We start from the raw sequence: 16,596 nt of genomic DNA on the forward strand, positions 1-16,596 counted from the left end.
ATCAGTTCCCAGTCACTGATACGAAGCCCTAATTCTTAGCATGGTATATTATATTTTGTTTGTTCTTTCTTAGTATTTGCTTAGCACATGTTGTAACATGTCTTTCAACCATTTGTGGGTCCTTAAGTACACCTCAACTTAGTAATTTTATTGAGAGACCATTTCACTTATTGTTTTAACACTCAGCTTGATGGTGATGGTGGGAGGACTAGCTAGTCGTACCTGTGGATGCCATATGAATAGTGTTTGAATTATGAGGTTGTGAGATACTTTGTTAGCTCTCTCAGTTTTGGTCTGCTGTTGATCTTTTTAATTGGAATTGTTTTATATAAGGTAGTATGAAGAGTAACATACAGTCTTTTGAAAGTAAAATTATGGGTTTGAGTTGGTCATGGACTGTCACTGTTTATGAAGTGCTCAGAACTAGTTAAGCATTGTTCTCTAATCTAGTGATACCAGCTTGGAGTGGGTCAGTGAATTCTAGTTATTTTAGAGAGATTGCCTAAATTAACAGTTTGAGGCAGTCATGTATATTGGTAAATTACTAAAAAGAAATAGGAATGTCAAATGTAAATAATGAATAATAATTGTCATGTTCACTGTTAACTACCAGTGTAGTTATGTGTAAGGTCTTTAAGCCAGAATAGCTTTGTGAGTTATGCCTCTGCCATAGAATTTGCAATTCTTTGGATTAAGATCTTTAGTTCCTGAGTTCTTAGGTGGGTCTGTCTGTTTCTTTGAGGTGCTGATTATAACACGTAAGTAGGCACCGTACAATACTTAAGATAATAGTATTGTACGGTGCCTACTTAAGTGTTATACTTAGTGTAGAGTTCTTATTTTTCTATATTCAGTTTATGAAACAGACATACTTACCTTTATGCTGATGGTATTAATTTGAATAACATTACATTTGAGAATTTAATCCTAGCTCCTATGTTGGGTTTTTTTTTTCTTTTTCTTTTTCTTTTTCTTTTTCTTTTTCTTTTTCTTTTTCTTTTTTTTTTTTTTTTTTGGTGGTGGTGGTGGTGGTGCTGCTGGTGCTGCTGGTGCTGCTGGTGCTGCTGGTGCTGCTGGTGCTGCTGGTGCTGCTGGTGCTGCTGGTGCTGCTGGTGCTGCTGGTGCTGGTGGGGTTTTAATACAAGGTTTTTTGTGTAGCCCTGGTTGTCTTGGAACTTACTTTGTAGACCAGGCTGGGTTCAAATTCAAGAGATCCTCCTGCCTCTGCCTTATGAGTGCTGGGATTAAAGGCATGGGCCACTACTACCCTGCTCATTTCATATATTGTTAAAAATGAAAATATGTTATGTCTTCAGTATTCAACACTACAGTTTAGGTAGTAGTAACATATATAGGTCCCCATACCCAGTTTTGAGATATAGATAAGTATAATTATGATCAAAATAGGGAATACACAAGTAAAAGAAAAATTAATTCCACAATCTACTTAAATATTTCTATTGACCTTGGCATGTTGTCAAGACTTTTAATTTTGTAAGTACATGTGTTTATATGTTCATGCCAGTTAGATCTTTTGAACAAGTGTAGGTATATGTTTTTGGTACATGAACTGTCAACATTTTGAGCCATACAAGAACATTGCTCCTAATATCCATAGTAACATTTTGTTATGTGTTTGTACATCAGTATTCTATGAAATTTAAGCAGTTTCTTACAGTAACATATTTATAAATGAGTTGGTTTGGACATGGTCTCGTTCCTGTATTCTCAGTACTCTGCTGGGGAGTCAGGGAAACCCTCCAAATTTGATCCATTCTTGATCTGCACAGCATTTAGGATTAGCCTAGGCTATGTAGCTAGACCTTGTCTCACTCATATCCTGTGAAAAGTCAGAAACAAATGGAAGTCATCAGTTCTTATGATTAGAGTTGTTTTGGTTTAAGTAACTTATCAAAATACAATAATTGGAATTCCATTAGATTGTTGAATGTCAAGTTTCTAATTTAAATATAAAGAAAGTTCATTATTGTGTATGTGCATGATCTGTATGTATGTATGCTATGCTGTGTGTGTGTGTGTAGATGAGAGGACAGCTTTGTGAAATCATTTCTCCTTCCATCTTTATATGTGTTACTGAAAGCAAACTTGGGTTGGCAGACTCATGTATGTCAAATACTTTTACTTGACACTCCCTGGCCCCCTGTGTTTTTAAGCCAATCCTTATTCGTTTATTTATTTTATTTAGTTAATTCTTACTCTGTTTAAATTCAGCGATTCTGTATGTGTTTATACATACATACATACATACATACATACATACATACATACTGTAGGTGCCTATGGAGCTCAGAAGAGGGTGTTGGATTTATAGGTGGTTGTGAATCTTGTGATATACACAGATCTTTGATCTGGGACACCCCCCCCCCCCCAAAGCAACAAATGCTTTTAACTTTCTAGTCCTCAGGTCATGTATCCTATGTTTCTTTTTGAAGAAAAATAATAAAAATTTTAAATGTTTGAAAATAATGGTAGGAAACCTGTAAAGATTCTTGTAGCTTTGCCTTCCTTCAATTCCTTAATAGTTACCTTTCTAGTGTTAGCTAGCTTTCTTTCTTTTCCTTTCTTTCTTTCTTTCGTTCTTTCTTTCTTTCTTTCTTCCTTTCTTTCTCCCTTTCTTTCTTCCTTTCTTTCTCCCCCCCTCCTCTTTCTTTCTTTAAAAATTTATTTTTAAATTATGTGCATTGTTGTTTTGCCTGCATGAGGGTTGTAGACAGCTGTGAGCTGCTATGTGGATGCTGGGAATTGAACCCAGGTCCTCTGGAAGAACAGTTAGTGCACTTAACTACTGAGCTATTTCTCTAGCCCCCCCCCCCCCCAATTTTCTTTTAAAACTTAAGTTTTAAAAGTTTATTTTTGTGAATTTTTATTGAATGTGTGGCTGTGCACCACATGTATGCCCGATGCCCACGGAGGCCTGAATAAGGTGTTAGCTACTCTGGAACTTACAGATGGTTGTAAGCTACTATATGGGTACTGGGTGTCATCAAAAGTGGGTCTTCTGGAAGTACAACTGTTTTCTTTCTTTTTTCTTTTTTTTTTCCTTTAAAAAATTTTTATGACCAAGCTATTTTTCCAGCTGATTTTAACCTTGGAAAGTTTCTTGGAAAGTTTTGTTCCAGAACATACTCATAGCCTTGGGTTGGATTCCAGTAGTGTGTGAACCGGACAAGGTACATATCTTATAATCCTAGTATTTAAGGATCAGAAGCTCAGGCTCATCATCTTGAACATAACTAGTTCATGACATCCTATTCCCAAAGAAAAATTACTTCAGAGAAGTAATATACAAAGAGGTCCTATTTACTTATTAAGCTTAGCGTCTTATTTCTTTTTAAATTTTTTTATTTTATTTATTTACATTTTAAATAAAATGTAAATAAACTACAGTTGCAGTTGTAGTTTGAAGATGAGTTTTTTCTGTGTGTGTATATGTAACAGAAGTGGGTTGGGTCCCCACGAGCTGTAGTTTTAGTGCTCCTTTGATTTTTGTTTTGTATTGTTTTTGTGTTTTATTTCTTTGTTTTTTGAGAGTTTTTTTATGTGGTCTTGGGTGTCCTGGAACTTGCTCTGTAAAACAGGCTGGCACACAGAGATCCTTCTGCATCTATCTGCTTCCCAGTACTGGGATTGTGAAGTGCTTTTAACCTTTAGGTCATCTCTCCAGCCTAGGAACAGTGGATTTGTAAAAATGTGTTGTTAGAGAGATCTAATGAGTGAAATGATAATAATAAAGGAGTTGTCACAATACCACTATAGTGGTGTGTTTTATACTTAAAACTTTTTCTCTCAGTTGAGATTCATGGAAACTCTGAGCAGGTATGAAATTCTTGTTTAATAAATGTATAAGGTAGCTCAATTGATACAGCCAGTTTCAGGTAAACTTGATTTTAAACTGCTTGATTTTTAGTCAGTTGAATCATGTCAGCCTCTTTTAATTGCAGAGCCCTCTTTATCTCTGATGAAAGGAGTACTTACAGCCAAAGAATATTCTCATTCAGCTTAGCATTTAACTAGTAGGTTTTTCTCCTCGTTTTTTGTTTTTCTAAGACAGAGAAACACAGTTTTTCCACACAGGGTTTTCTCTATGTAGCCTTGGCTCTCCGGGAAATCTGACCAGGCTGGCTTTGAACTCACAGAGATCCACCTGCCTCTTGTCTCCCCAGTGCTTTGATTAAAGGCATGCGCCTTTACCTCCTACAGTGCACTGCTATTTACTAGAATTTTTATATTTAGTTTCATTCAGTTTGCTGTTTTCTTTCATATAGGATTAAGCTGCCACTGTTGTGTAGTTGCCTTCCAGTAACCTGCCCTCCTGTCAAGTTGCTCTCTATTTCATTATTTGCTTTTCCACTTCAACAAGGCTTCTCTGTTTAGTTTAGGCTGGGCCCATTTTGAACCTGCTTGCCTTAGTTCCCTGAATCTTGGGATTATAGTCTCTGGTTAGTAACTGAATTTAAATCTTTTCTTTTTATATTTTACGGTTCATTTTTATTTTGTGTTTTTTCTTTTCTTTTTGCTAGCATGTATGTATGTATGCATGCTGTATGTAAGCCTCTCAGAGGCTAGAAGAGGATGACAGGAACCCCTGGAACTAGAGTTACATTTGACTGTGGTCCTCCATGTAGGTGCTTAGATAGAAAATGAATCCTGGGTCCTCGCAAGTGCTCTTAGCCGAGCCATCACTTCAAACCCCAGACCCGTTTACCTTTTTGAAAGAATAACTTACATTCATTCCTAAGAAAAGAGAATAGTGTTTTCTGACTGACTGTTTCCTTTTATTCTACATCTTTCATTGCTGTCTGTAATGAACTAGACATCTTATTCCTATTATTTTTCTTCTTCTCTTTCCTCTTGAGTTTTTGAATGATAGCTGATCTGTTCCTCTCTTTTCTGTTCTCTTTTTCTTCCTTAGGAAAAAAAAACTTCCTTCCACTGCTTCTCTGTTGGCTTGCTCTCAGGGATACTTCTAGCCTTTTCCACTTCTAGCACAGGTATTTGTAGGCTATCCCTTCCCTCTTGGCCATGCAGTATCATTTAAATTGTACAGTGTGCTTTCACCTGTTTTCTCAGTGGGCAAATGGTGGTATTAAATGAACATTTATAGCAACTTTGATTAAGATTGTGTCAATGCTAATTTCTCCTATTTTTACAGTAAAAGTATGACTACAAGATGGTGAACTACAGGAAAATAAGATCATTTTTAGTTTCACCACTCAGATAACCATGGAATGTAGTTCTGTTCCATGTCTTTATTACTTTTCTTCTTTTTTTATATCTGAATTTTCAGCATAAAATACTATAGTAGGAGTAATAAAGACTATAATGATCAGTTACTCTGACCTAGTATATACTTTTTTCCAGAATTTTAATTTTTAATTTTTAATTTTCCAGAATTCTATAATATTCTTCAACATGAGAATTGAAATACCCATGTGCTTTTTCTGTGATTTTGAAGTTTTATGATTGGAGGAGATTCTAGTGCCCTTTCCCACTTCCTGAAGGCTGGCTGGCTGGCTGGCTTACTTGCTTATCTATCTATCTATCTATCTATCTATCTATCTATCTATCTATCTATCTATCTATGAATATGTGCCTATTACTGCATTTGCCTGAGGTTTTTTTTTTAATCCTGAAAATGAATTTATAAATGCTAACATGAATATTTTGATGACTTTAACAATTTGTTTTGTTGCTGAGTTTTTTTTTTATCAAAAAGATTGGTTTAGTTTATAGTCCTATTTGTGTACACCCACTTATCAAAATGTTAATAGAACGTACACTTATTAATTTAATTTGAGACAGGGTTTCATGTACTTGAGATGTTCTTGGTATTGATTAGCAAAGTCTATGATTATGCAGTGCTGGGGATCGAACTGGGCCTAGTGAATACTGGGAAAGCATTGTCAACTTAGCTAGAGCTTCATCCCAAGCAGTACAGAAAAAGATGCTTTTGTTGGCAAAAGGTAAGCCTTTCTGATTGTTGTGAAGGAAAATCTTGTTACATATCAGCCAGATGAAATTAGATGGTCTTTGTCTTAATTCCAGAGATGCTTGTTACCTAATTGTAGCTCTTTATCTCACTGGCATTGACATTTTTATTTTATTTTTGTATGTTTTAATGTATAGAGGCCTGCAAAATTAAGTCCATTCTTATTCTCTTCTCTTAAAAGAACAGTAGCTTTTTTTTTTCCTGAGTTCTTATGTTTTCATAATTTTTATATTTGGTTAATATAATGTTTGAATCCATCTTACATTTATTAAGTTTATCTTACATTTATTCAGAAATTGGTCCTACAAAATTTTAATTATTACTTTATATTTGATATATTTACCCAGAGCTCTAGGTTGTTTTTTTTTTTTTTTTTCTTCCCCTAATTTTATTAATAATTTAAAGAGTTTTAAGGCTGGCAGATTGGTTTAGCAAGAAAAGATGTTTTCTGCCACGTCTGGTGAGCTTTTTCTATTACTAGATTTCTCATGGTGGAAGGATGAAACTGACACTCAAATGTTGTTCTCTAATCTCTATATTTGCATAATGGCATCACACAATTGCATATATACTCAGAAATACTGAAAGGTCCGGGACTCCCCAGAAAGGGGGTCTACTTAAGTCACAGGATAGCACGCACCCAAAGGACACACGAGAGACCGTCTTGCTGTAAAGCACATGAGGTGGTTTATTAAATCAGAGCTCTGGGCCAGCCCATATCCCCATATCTCACATAGGGGATAGAGGGACTGACCTCGTGGCTCAGGGGCATAGCGCTTATATATGGGCGGGGTAGGGAAAAAGCGAACATTTGCGCGGGTGCACAGGATTGGTTGTTATACCTTTTTTGAACACTAGTAGGCCGTACCATGGGGGCAGGGTGTAGTTCTTCCCTTGGCCAGTCAGTTTCTGGGATGTTCTTAACAGGTCTTTGTCCTGTAACTCCCCCTCCTCTGTAACTAATTAGATGGACCCAAACCTGCTGGCAGGTGCTTTTCTGCCCAAGGTCTAAGGCGAAAATTTACACATATTTCATAAGATGGCCTTTATAATTTTTCACTCTACAATACATGTGCGGGTTTTAAGCAAAGATTCTGAAAAATCAGTATTAGTTATATGGAAACAAATAGACTTAAATTTTAAGTTGCATTTTGATTTTTGTCTTTTTTTTTTTTTAATAGAATTTATTTAGGGCATAGGAAGGGGAGTTGAGAGTAGAGTTAGAAAAAGATAAGAGGCTGGTTGGGAACATGTAGAGAAAGGAGAAGGGGTTGGAGAGAGAGAAGGGTTAGAGAGCTTGATTTTTGTCTTTGAAATTCAGTTTAGAATATAGCTATTTAAACATGTGTATCCAGTATCCTGTCCAGCTGTTTTTATCTTTTAATTTAAGTATTTGCACTTTTTTAAAGTGTTGAGCACACACTGGACAAAACTTTTCTTTCATGATTGGACAGATTATTGCAATAGACAGAGTTTACTTGTTCTGTAATGTATGTGTCTAGAACTTCTTTAGTACTTTATGGAATTGAAAAAATTTAAATTTAATTTAATTTTTAAAATTTTGTGGTATTAGGAATTGAACTTAGGGTATTGGTACACTCTACTAGGTAAGCACTATATCACTGATTGACATTCCTGGTCCCAAACGGATAAGAATTAGTCAAGATGAACAGGCAGAGAAAAATAAGAATGTGTTCATGTTAAAATTTTTATGTTGCAACTTGTTTTGTGTGTTAGTTATTGTAATTAAGAAAAGTAACTTTCATTGTTACGCTTATGTTGTCTCAAAGTGATGGTTAATCTTCATTGCCAGTTTGCTAGATTAGAGCCATCTAGGAGATGTTGTGGCAAGTACACCTTTTGCTGAGGAAAGATCTAGAACCATCTTGTGTGCTGGGGACCTCAGACAATAAAGGGAAAATGGAAGGAAGCTAGTTTAGTGCTGACATTGTCTTTTCTCCAGTGTACCACATGATTCCTCTTCCGTGGTATATGCTGCTTATCTGGCTTTTAAAAATTTATTACACAAAAAGTTACAGTCTTAGTTTTTAATGGTTGGCTTGGAGAAGAATGAGGCGATCCTTCTCAAATATTTTGCAAGATAGGATTTACACAGTAGATAAATGAGAGGAAATATAGACTTGCACACTCTAAAGTCTTACAACTTTATAAATACTAAGAGTTTATATACGGTATTGACCTAATCTTTATAAAATAAGACGACTTCGGTAAGAGCATGTTAGCATAGCTTTGTATGTGACTTCTTTTAAAAAAAGGATATTGCACTATAGTGTGACTTGCTAATTTTTACTAGGTATATGAGAAGCTTTACTAGGTATATGAGCATGCTTTGCATATCTATATCTGCAAATAACAATTGCTTCATTTAAATGTCACTATATAAACATTCCTTTAAAAATACATTTGTTTATGTGTGTGTCTTACATGCATGCATGTTGGGGGTATATCAGAGGAAAACTTTCTGAAGTTGGTTTTCCTTTCTACCATGTGAGCCCTGAATCTCATAACCAGATTGTCACATTTGGTGGCAGGTTACTTTACTCAATTTTTAATGTAGTCTATGTTAGCAATCCTGCAGAAATCTCAGAGCACATTGAATTTCTCCTAACACATTTATTACAGTGGATCTGCAGGCAAACTCATTGTCTGGCCTTTTTTTGCTTGTTCATCTGCCATTATGTTTCTTAGACTCTCAACCATGTTGTACTAAGCCAGTAACTGTTTCCTGTATCCTTTTGTAGGCTTAACATTATTTTCAAGTAGACAAGGTCCTCTTTGCTTTAGAGTTTTTAAAAACATTATACCACTAGGTATGGTATCATAGGCCTGTAATTCAAACACTTAAGAAAGAGAAGACAGGAGGATTATGAGTTACAGGCCTGCCTGGGCTTTGTAGGAGGCTACTTGAAAAACAAGGTCGATGGTGGTAGTTCAAGCCTTTAATACCAGCAGGTGAGATTTCTGTGAGTTCAAGGCCAGCCTGGTCTCAGCCTACACAGGGTTCCAGAAGAAAAAGAATAGACCCTCTGGTGGTTATATCAAACACTTCTTAATCACAGCAGCCCTTCTGTTGAATGTTCCCCATTCATCTTGAGTGGTTGTTGTTTACTTCTATTAACTAGATTTCTTCTAACCACTGCCTAGCCTTTAAGAGAAAGTACAAGACTTTTGTTGGCATTCCACTCTGCTCAGATGGGAAGGTGTCCTGGGGACTCAGATGTGGTGAGAAGGTATCCGATATTCTGAGACACAGGAGCCTAGGAACCACTCAGCTCTTCAGCAGAGGCATTGGAGCTCCACAGCTAAGCTGTGAGGAGTTAGGAGCCTTAACCCCACTCTACCTTTTTCTTCTGATGAGAGAATCACACCAGGCAGCAAATCTCATGAAAGAGATTTATTGGAGGGTCCAGGGAGAGGATGGACAAATTAGAGAGATGACTGCCTTCTTCTCTAGTGGAGTTTTCTAGTGCAGAGATTACCAGGATGAGGATGGGCAGCATTTCAAGTCCTGAGCTTTGGGGAGCTTAGGGATTGGGTTTTCATGTTCAGGGATTGGTGGGTTTTGTTCAGACTTTTCACCTAAATTTAATATAATCTGGAGAGGGTCCTATTAAGGGGCTAGAGATTACCTTTGTAACTTTTACAGAGGCTGGGCATTATAACAGTTAGGGAGGTCTGGGGGAGAGACCTGGTTGCTGGAGCTTGGAGGGCAGAGGGGCTTGGACAGTTTCCTGCTTTGTTTACAAAGTTTACAAAGGGAGTCCACTTCCCTGCCACTTGAATGAATAGCCTACAACTTTATGTTCACATGGGCAGGTACATGAACTAAATTATCAAAAATCTTTTTTTCTTTTTTGTTTGGATGGTAAAAATATGAATATGTGATTGTAAAGTTACCATCTGGCATATTGACAGCTTCATGCATGAAAATGGGCAGACAGAAAATCAGAGTTAGGCCATATGGATCTTCATAAGTTCCACTTCTGCAGGGCTCTTGAGCAGCGGTGACTTTTTGCTTTCCTTCATTTGCTTTTTCTCTTCTACATGTGAAATATAAACTATCAGTATAGTATGGTCTCTTGATTTTCCCACTTAATAGTATCTTCTAAGTTCATTTTCATCCTCCCTCCCTCCCTCTCCCTCTCCCTCCCCACCCCCGTGTCTTTCTTCCTCTTCTTTCTCTTTCTTTCCCTTCCCCCTCTGTGTGTGTGCGCGGGTGCTAGTGTGTGTGTGTCTGTGTGTGTATGCGTCTGTGGGAAACCATTGAAGGCAGAAGAGGGTATCAGATCTTCAAAGTACCTGTGGTTGAAATATGGGTGGATATAGGAAGGAAGGAACCTTTTTGATCAGTGTGTCACCTCTCCAGCCCTCTCAGGCCCCCCTCTCCCATTTGATTTCTTTTCTTAGTTACATTGAAGCTAGACCTTCATTTTGTTTGAGAGGAGGGAAATTTTATGAGGACATTGACATGCTTTCTTTTTAAACAGGGTTTTGTTGTAGCTCATATTGATCTAAAGTTGCTATGTGCTAAAGATGACCATGAATTCTTCTGCTCTACTTGTTCGTGCTTTGAGCAACCTTTTTTTGTTTTGAAAGGTTCTAAATTTTATTACTGGACAAACACCCTAATTTAGACAGGAACAAGTCTCCAGGTTAAAAAATGTAGAAATCCATCTGGTAGGAATGATTGATGACCACAGTTCAGTATAAACCCTCAGTCTTGCCACTGTGAATCCTTACAGACCCAGCTTCGTTCTCTTCCAGTGTCTTCTCTTAGAGTTGTACTTGATTTTGTTACCAGTTTTCATCCAAATCCACTGAGGAATAGGACAATTTTGCTTTTGTTTCTTGGCCAAAGTCTTATGAGAAGACATGGCAAGAAGCCAAATTAGGCATAGTGTTCATAATGGTAGAAGAAAGGAGAAGAACCTGAGCAACTTTTAAAAGCAATTATGCCAGTATTGGCTGAATAAGTTGTAGTTAGTAGATTTAGTCAGCAGTAGTAAATATTACTGCTAAATTTACTCCACTTAGCTTGGAGTTTTATGAGTTTTCACCTTCAACACCGAATTATAGTAGTGATAGATAGGTCTAATCTATCTTGTTTGGGGGCTGAGAAACAAGATTTACAATGGTTGCCTTGGTTACTGCCAGAGAGCGGCCACTATTCTCTAGTTGGAAATTGCAAATATTTAACTCTGTAGACCAGGCTGGCTTCTAACTCAGAGAATGGGGAGCCACAGCCAGGATTCATTTCTTGTGTCAACTTCCCCGCCTCCCCCCAATCTTTCAAGACAGGTCTTCTTTCCATGACAATACTCATTCATCTTGGAACTCTGTAGATCAGGAGGGCTTGGAATTTACAGAAATCTGCATTGGTGACCCTCAGATTCTCTGGAACTAGAATTGCAGACAGTTGTGAGCTGCCATGTGGTTTCTGGGAATTGAGTCCAGGATCTCTGGATGAGCAGCCAGTGCTCTTAACAACCACTCTGCCATCTCATGTTGTGCCTTCTTCCCCCCACCCCTTCTCATTCTTCTGAGATCTCAACAGCACTAAATATATCAGTAGTCATTTTTTCATTGTTTTTGTGTTTCTCTCCTTTTCCTTGGTACTGTGTAAAAAATATGTGAGTGAAACTAAGGTGAGCTATAAGGTTCCAGGTTCTCTTCCTGATATTTGCAGGGCACCATGTGGAGTTTTTTTCTTTACTTTTGGCTGGTGACTGAATTGATCTTTTGATTGCTGTTCATCCTTTAAGGCAGGCTTGAAATTGAAGCTGGATGTTCTGAAAAACCTGTATATTCTCTTGGTAGAGATAACTTGTGTGTTTGGAGGGAATTTCAGTAGAACACCTAATTAGATAGAGTGCTTTGTTTTATAAGACTGACCTCTTTAAGGACAAAGACCAGACTGATATTTGTCCTCTCATAATACTTGTTGAAATAGATTAGTATAGTAATTCTTAACTCTACCAGATACAGTTTTCCTATCATCAGTCATTAGTGTACATCCATTATGCTTTAGTTCCTTACCACATCTCCGCCCCCAACTGGCTCTCTCTGTATAGCCCTAGCTGGTTTCTAAATGAGATCTATCTCACTTGTTTCTGAGTGCTGGGATTAAAGGCATGTGCCATAATACCTGGTTTACTCACTGCTTAAAAACACTAACATGTATTAAAATTTTGCAGAAATAAAAATAAGCAGAAAGAAAACCACTGCTAAGTAGCATTTAAATAGATAAATGTTTGGATATTGATGTTATATGTTCGTTTACTCATGCGAGGGTTGAGTGTGGCAGTACAAAAGTAGATTTCAGTGCTTTAAGTAGGTTATATGTAGTAGACAAATTCTGTTGCTTTATTTGCTTTTCTGGAAATTTGTAACATAAATCTATAAAACAAATATGGACTTCAAAAACAAGTATATTTTTCAGGTTCTCATCGTCACATTTTCAGGGTGCTTTTTTATCCATTTATTTTATTATGTCTTTATTTACTAGTGACTATTTACAGTATATACTGAGCAGTAGATGGTTCTTTGTTTTTAGTTTTGCAGTACTGTGGACTGAAACCATGGCTTTCGTATGCTTGGCAAGCACTCTATTGCTGACCACACTCAGCCCCCATGACTGTGATTTTTGTATTGTGTGCTGACTCCTATCTTACACATGTAAGATGACAATAATATCATGGGCAGCATCACTGCTATCTAGAAAACATTTCTTGTCTGCTTTGGATTGTTTATTTATTGTGAATGATGTGTACACTGTGTTCTTGTGTTTGTGTGTGCTTTTCTGTCAGTCTGTCTGACCCTGTCTCTCTCTCTCTCTCTGTGTGTGTGTATGTGTGTGACACAGAGAGAGACAGAGAGACAGACAGACAGAACTATATAATTTTTAACTAGTTAGTCATTTACTTATTTTTTAAATATTAAGTACAATGTACTTGTTGACATGAAGCTTAGATCTCTTTGTAATCTTTGGGATATGAAATACTATGTATGGGTGCTTATGTATGAGTTCTGTTTTGGTGCTGGGGATTGAACCCAGCACCTCATGCATACTAAACTATATGCTTTACCACCAATTAAAATCTCACTAAGTAGACCAGACTTACTCTGTGTTTCTCTGTCTTGAGTGATTAGGGATGTACCATCATGCTGGGCCTTAGAGCTTTTTTCCCCTCCCTAGCCATATGCTTAATATTGGTGTCAATATAATGTGAAAATTATTTAATAGATAGTTTTACTCAAATGTTTGGATTAAAGAGAAAGAAAAGAATTGGTAATATGTGGAAAAACTACCAAAAAATTAATTAATTCTAGGACTATTGGACATTTATATTGTTGGGCGCATAGTAAACTCGAAGGAATATGCTCCTATTTTTATAAAGAGATCATAAAGGAAGACCCTACATGATTTGAAGGTTATACTCCTTTTTTCTGTTGTGCTAGGGATCAAACCCACGGCCTGAAGCTTGTAATTTATTTGACCACTAAGCTATGCCTCAAGTCCTACAAAGCTGAAAATATGGACTCTTCTTTACACATCACCTTCTTTCTTAAACAAATAGAATAATTTTCATGCAATTGTACAGTGACTTAAAACAATTTTCTTATTTAGTGTGTGGATGTGCCACAGTGCAGTGTTCCTGTTTGAGGACAACTTAACATAGATCTCCTTCCCCCATGTGGGTCCTAGGGGTATAGAACTTAGGTTGTCATACTTAGTTGTAAGTGCCAGCACCTACTGAGCCGTCTTGCTATCCCTGTACAGCAGTTTTTAAAAATAGGTGTCATTTCTCAGTGAGATTGGCATTAGCTAAATAATATTAGGAAGGACCACTGCATTGCTGGTTTAAGCCAGTTTTGTGAATTTTGGCTTTTTAATCTGATGGCATAGAATTTACTTTTTTTTTGTGATCTGATTTATATGCTGGTTTTTGGTTCATTGAAGGTCTTAGTAAGGTTATGATGAATGCATTCTAATTTTTGCAATACAAAAATATTTTAATGAGTTTTAATAAAAAACAAAGAGTAATTTTATTAGGGTCTGAAAATTCAAAATAACCAAAACAGATAAAAGCAAGATAACAGATAACAAAGCAAGATCTTTATTTGAATTGGGCAGCAAAAATCCACTCGGGGTCAATAGCAGAGTCAGGAGCTGACTGGGTCTTTGAATGTTCATCTTAGTATTTAATCAGATGATAAAAAATTACTGCATTTAGGCTGCTACTGATCTCAGTCATGGTCTGCAACCCCAGACCAGGATGTCACAGAGTTTTTAAGCCCAAACCCCACAAACATATGAGCCAAGTTGCACAGTAAATTTTCACGCCAGTTAGGATTCAGGGAAAGGGGACTTCTTTAGGGAACATGTCTTTATGACATACTTATTCTGTTCCCCTTGGTTGGGTTACTGAACTGTGCCTGGGCGACTTGCTGAGCATTTGTGTCTCAACCTGCCAACAAGGATGTCAGTTAAGCAGGGTTAGGTGCCTTGGGAACTTATTTGACCCACCTGTACTCAAAATGGCTTCAGTTTGGTTCCTTCTTACAATTTTGCTTTGAAAGAAGAAAATTAGTTTTCTATATTTTTGTGATTTATTGGAGATATGTAACATTTTACTTATATTTAATGTATTTAATTGTGTAGAATGTTAGTATATGTATCTTGGAGCCAATGCATGAACTTGGGGAGGCCAAGTTTTTCCAAGTTGACGTTTTTCCAAGACAGGTTTGGAATTAGCTCTCTAAAGCAGTCTGGCCTTGAATCAAAGAGATACACCTGTGATCACTTTTCAGGTGCTGGGAGCATTGCCTGGCTCACTCTGTACATACTGCTGTATTAATTTACTTGTTTGCTTGCTTGTTTTTAAGACTGGGTCTCATTTTCCCTCTGGGTAGGCTGGAACTCCCTATGTAAAGGGAGTTTACATATCACCACACCTGATGCAAAAAAAAAAAAAAATGCTTTCTTTATAAAGCATTTAAAGAAGAGCTATCTTACTTTTGAGACAGGGTCTTACTGAACCTGGAGCTCAGGATTGGCTAGAGTCAGTATTTTTTCAGTCTCCGTTTCCTGGCCCATTCTACAATACTGTGTTTGCCAGGAATCTGATTTTTGTGCTTGTGTAGCAGGCATTTTACCAGCTAAATTATTTTCTCAGTTTGCTTCATAACATTTTCAGTGATTATTAGTCTTTGAATACTTTTTTCAATTACACACACACACACACACACATTTTTATTTTTCATGACAGTGTTTGCTTTGGCTGTCTTGGGATTTGCTTTGTAGACAAGGCTGAGAGTCACCTGCTTCTGCCTATGGAGTGCTGGGATTAAAGGCATGTGCCACCATACCTAACTTTATTATTATTAAAAGATGTTTAGTTTTGAATGAGTAGTTCATGCATGGTTTTTAAATGATAAAAGTTCTGAGGACATCTCAACAGGGGATCAGTGTTTAAGCATGCTCTGAGTTCAGTCTTCATTACAGATAATAACAAAGTACAAAACTATGAAAACAATATATGGTACCTGGATGATATAATGTATGACTATTATTTTATTGCTATTAAATCCTGTTTCCTGAAAACAATGTCATACCTCTCTTTTAAGTACTTAAGGAACAGTTTACAAAGTTAGGAAAAAAAATCCAGGGCCTACTGCATAATCAGCCCAAGTTTTATATCAAAGTATAACCAAGTTTCTTCTTTTAGAAAAGCAACTGTCTTCAGTATTAATAATACTATGCTCTCATTCTTTATTATCATATGTTTTTATAAAGAACATGGGTACCAATTGTTTTTATTAATAATACTAGTTTTTGTTTAATTGTTTTTTTTCCTGAGGCTAGTTTCCCTGGCTGTCCTGAAACTCACTCTAGACTAGGCTGATCTCAAACTCAAAGATCTGCCTACCTCTGCCTCACAAGTGCTGGGATTAAAGGTGTGCGCCACCACTGCCAGGCTACTATCAGGTTTTTAAAGGTAGATAATTATGTGTCTTTTTAGTGAATAAAATAAAACCTTGATTAAAGTTACACAAAAAATTTTACAGCTAACATAATTTCTTCAAACTTGCTTTTTTAGATTAATGCTGCCATTGATAATTAAAATTTGTTGTAAATAAACAAAATGTTGGTATATCTCTGGAGTTTTTTGAACATGCACTAATGTTCTGTGGAAATTCTTAAGTATCTCCAGGATGATGTATCTGTATATGTGTACTTTCTGTTGGTTAATTCTATCTTGATTTCATGTTGTTTTATTTGCTATTTGATGACCACATTGATTTTTCTCTGCAAAACCAGGTTAAAAATGGGTTCATCCAGTTCTGTCTTTATGTCCTTACCTGACTTTTAATGTACAAGTTGGAAACCATCATTATTTTGTGAATCACAATTGTCTTTTTTTTTCTACAAAGTTTCTTTTTTGTTTTACAGGTTCTCCCCCTATTCTCTGTGTTGGAGATTGAAACCAAGATCTTGTGCATGATAGCTAGGCATACACATTACTACACATTGGTCTGCAAAGTTAAACAAAACAAAAAACAGG

General features: G+C 36.6%; 2 protein-coding genes across 36 annotated transcripts in view; one reads left to right on the top strand and one right to left on the bottom strand.

Moving 5' to 3' along the window:
* The window catches only part of Trip12 (thyroid hormone receptor interactor 12), a 108,940-nt gene that overhangs the window by 23,332 nt on the left and 69,012 nt on the right, over positions 1–16,596 (top strand). The window lies entirely within an intron of this gene.
* On the bottom strand, positions 10,768–10,905 carry LOC117722718 (putative ribosomal protein eL39-like 5). Its single transcript, XM_034521996.2, has one exon. The coding sequence runs from the start codon at positions 10,903–10,905 to the stop codon at positions 10,768–10,770; it is 138 nt and encodes a 45-aa protein (XP_034377887.1).

The sequence above is a fragment of the Arvicanthis niloticus genome, chromosome 17 (assembly GCF_011762505.2).
Source record: "Arvicanthis niloticus isolate mArvNil1 chromosome 17, mArvNil1.pat.X, whole genome shotgun sequence".
Lineage (NCBI taxonomy): Eukaryota > Metazoa > Chordata > Mammalia > Rodentia > Muridae > Arvicanthis > Arvicanthis niloticus.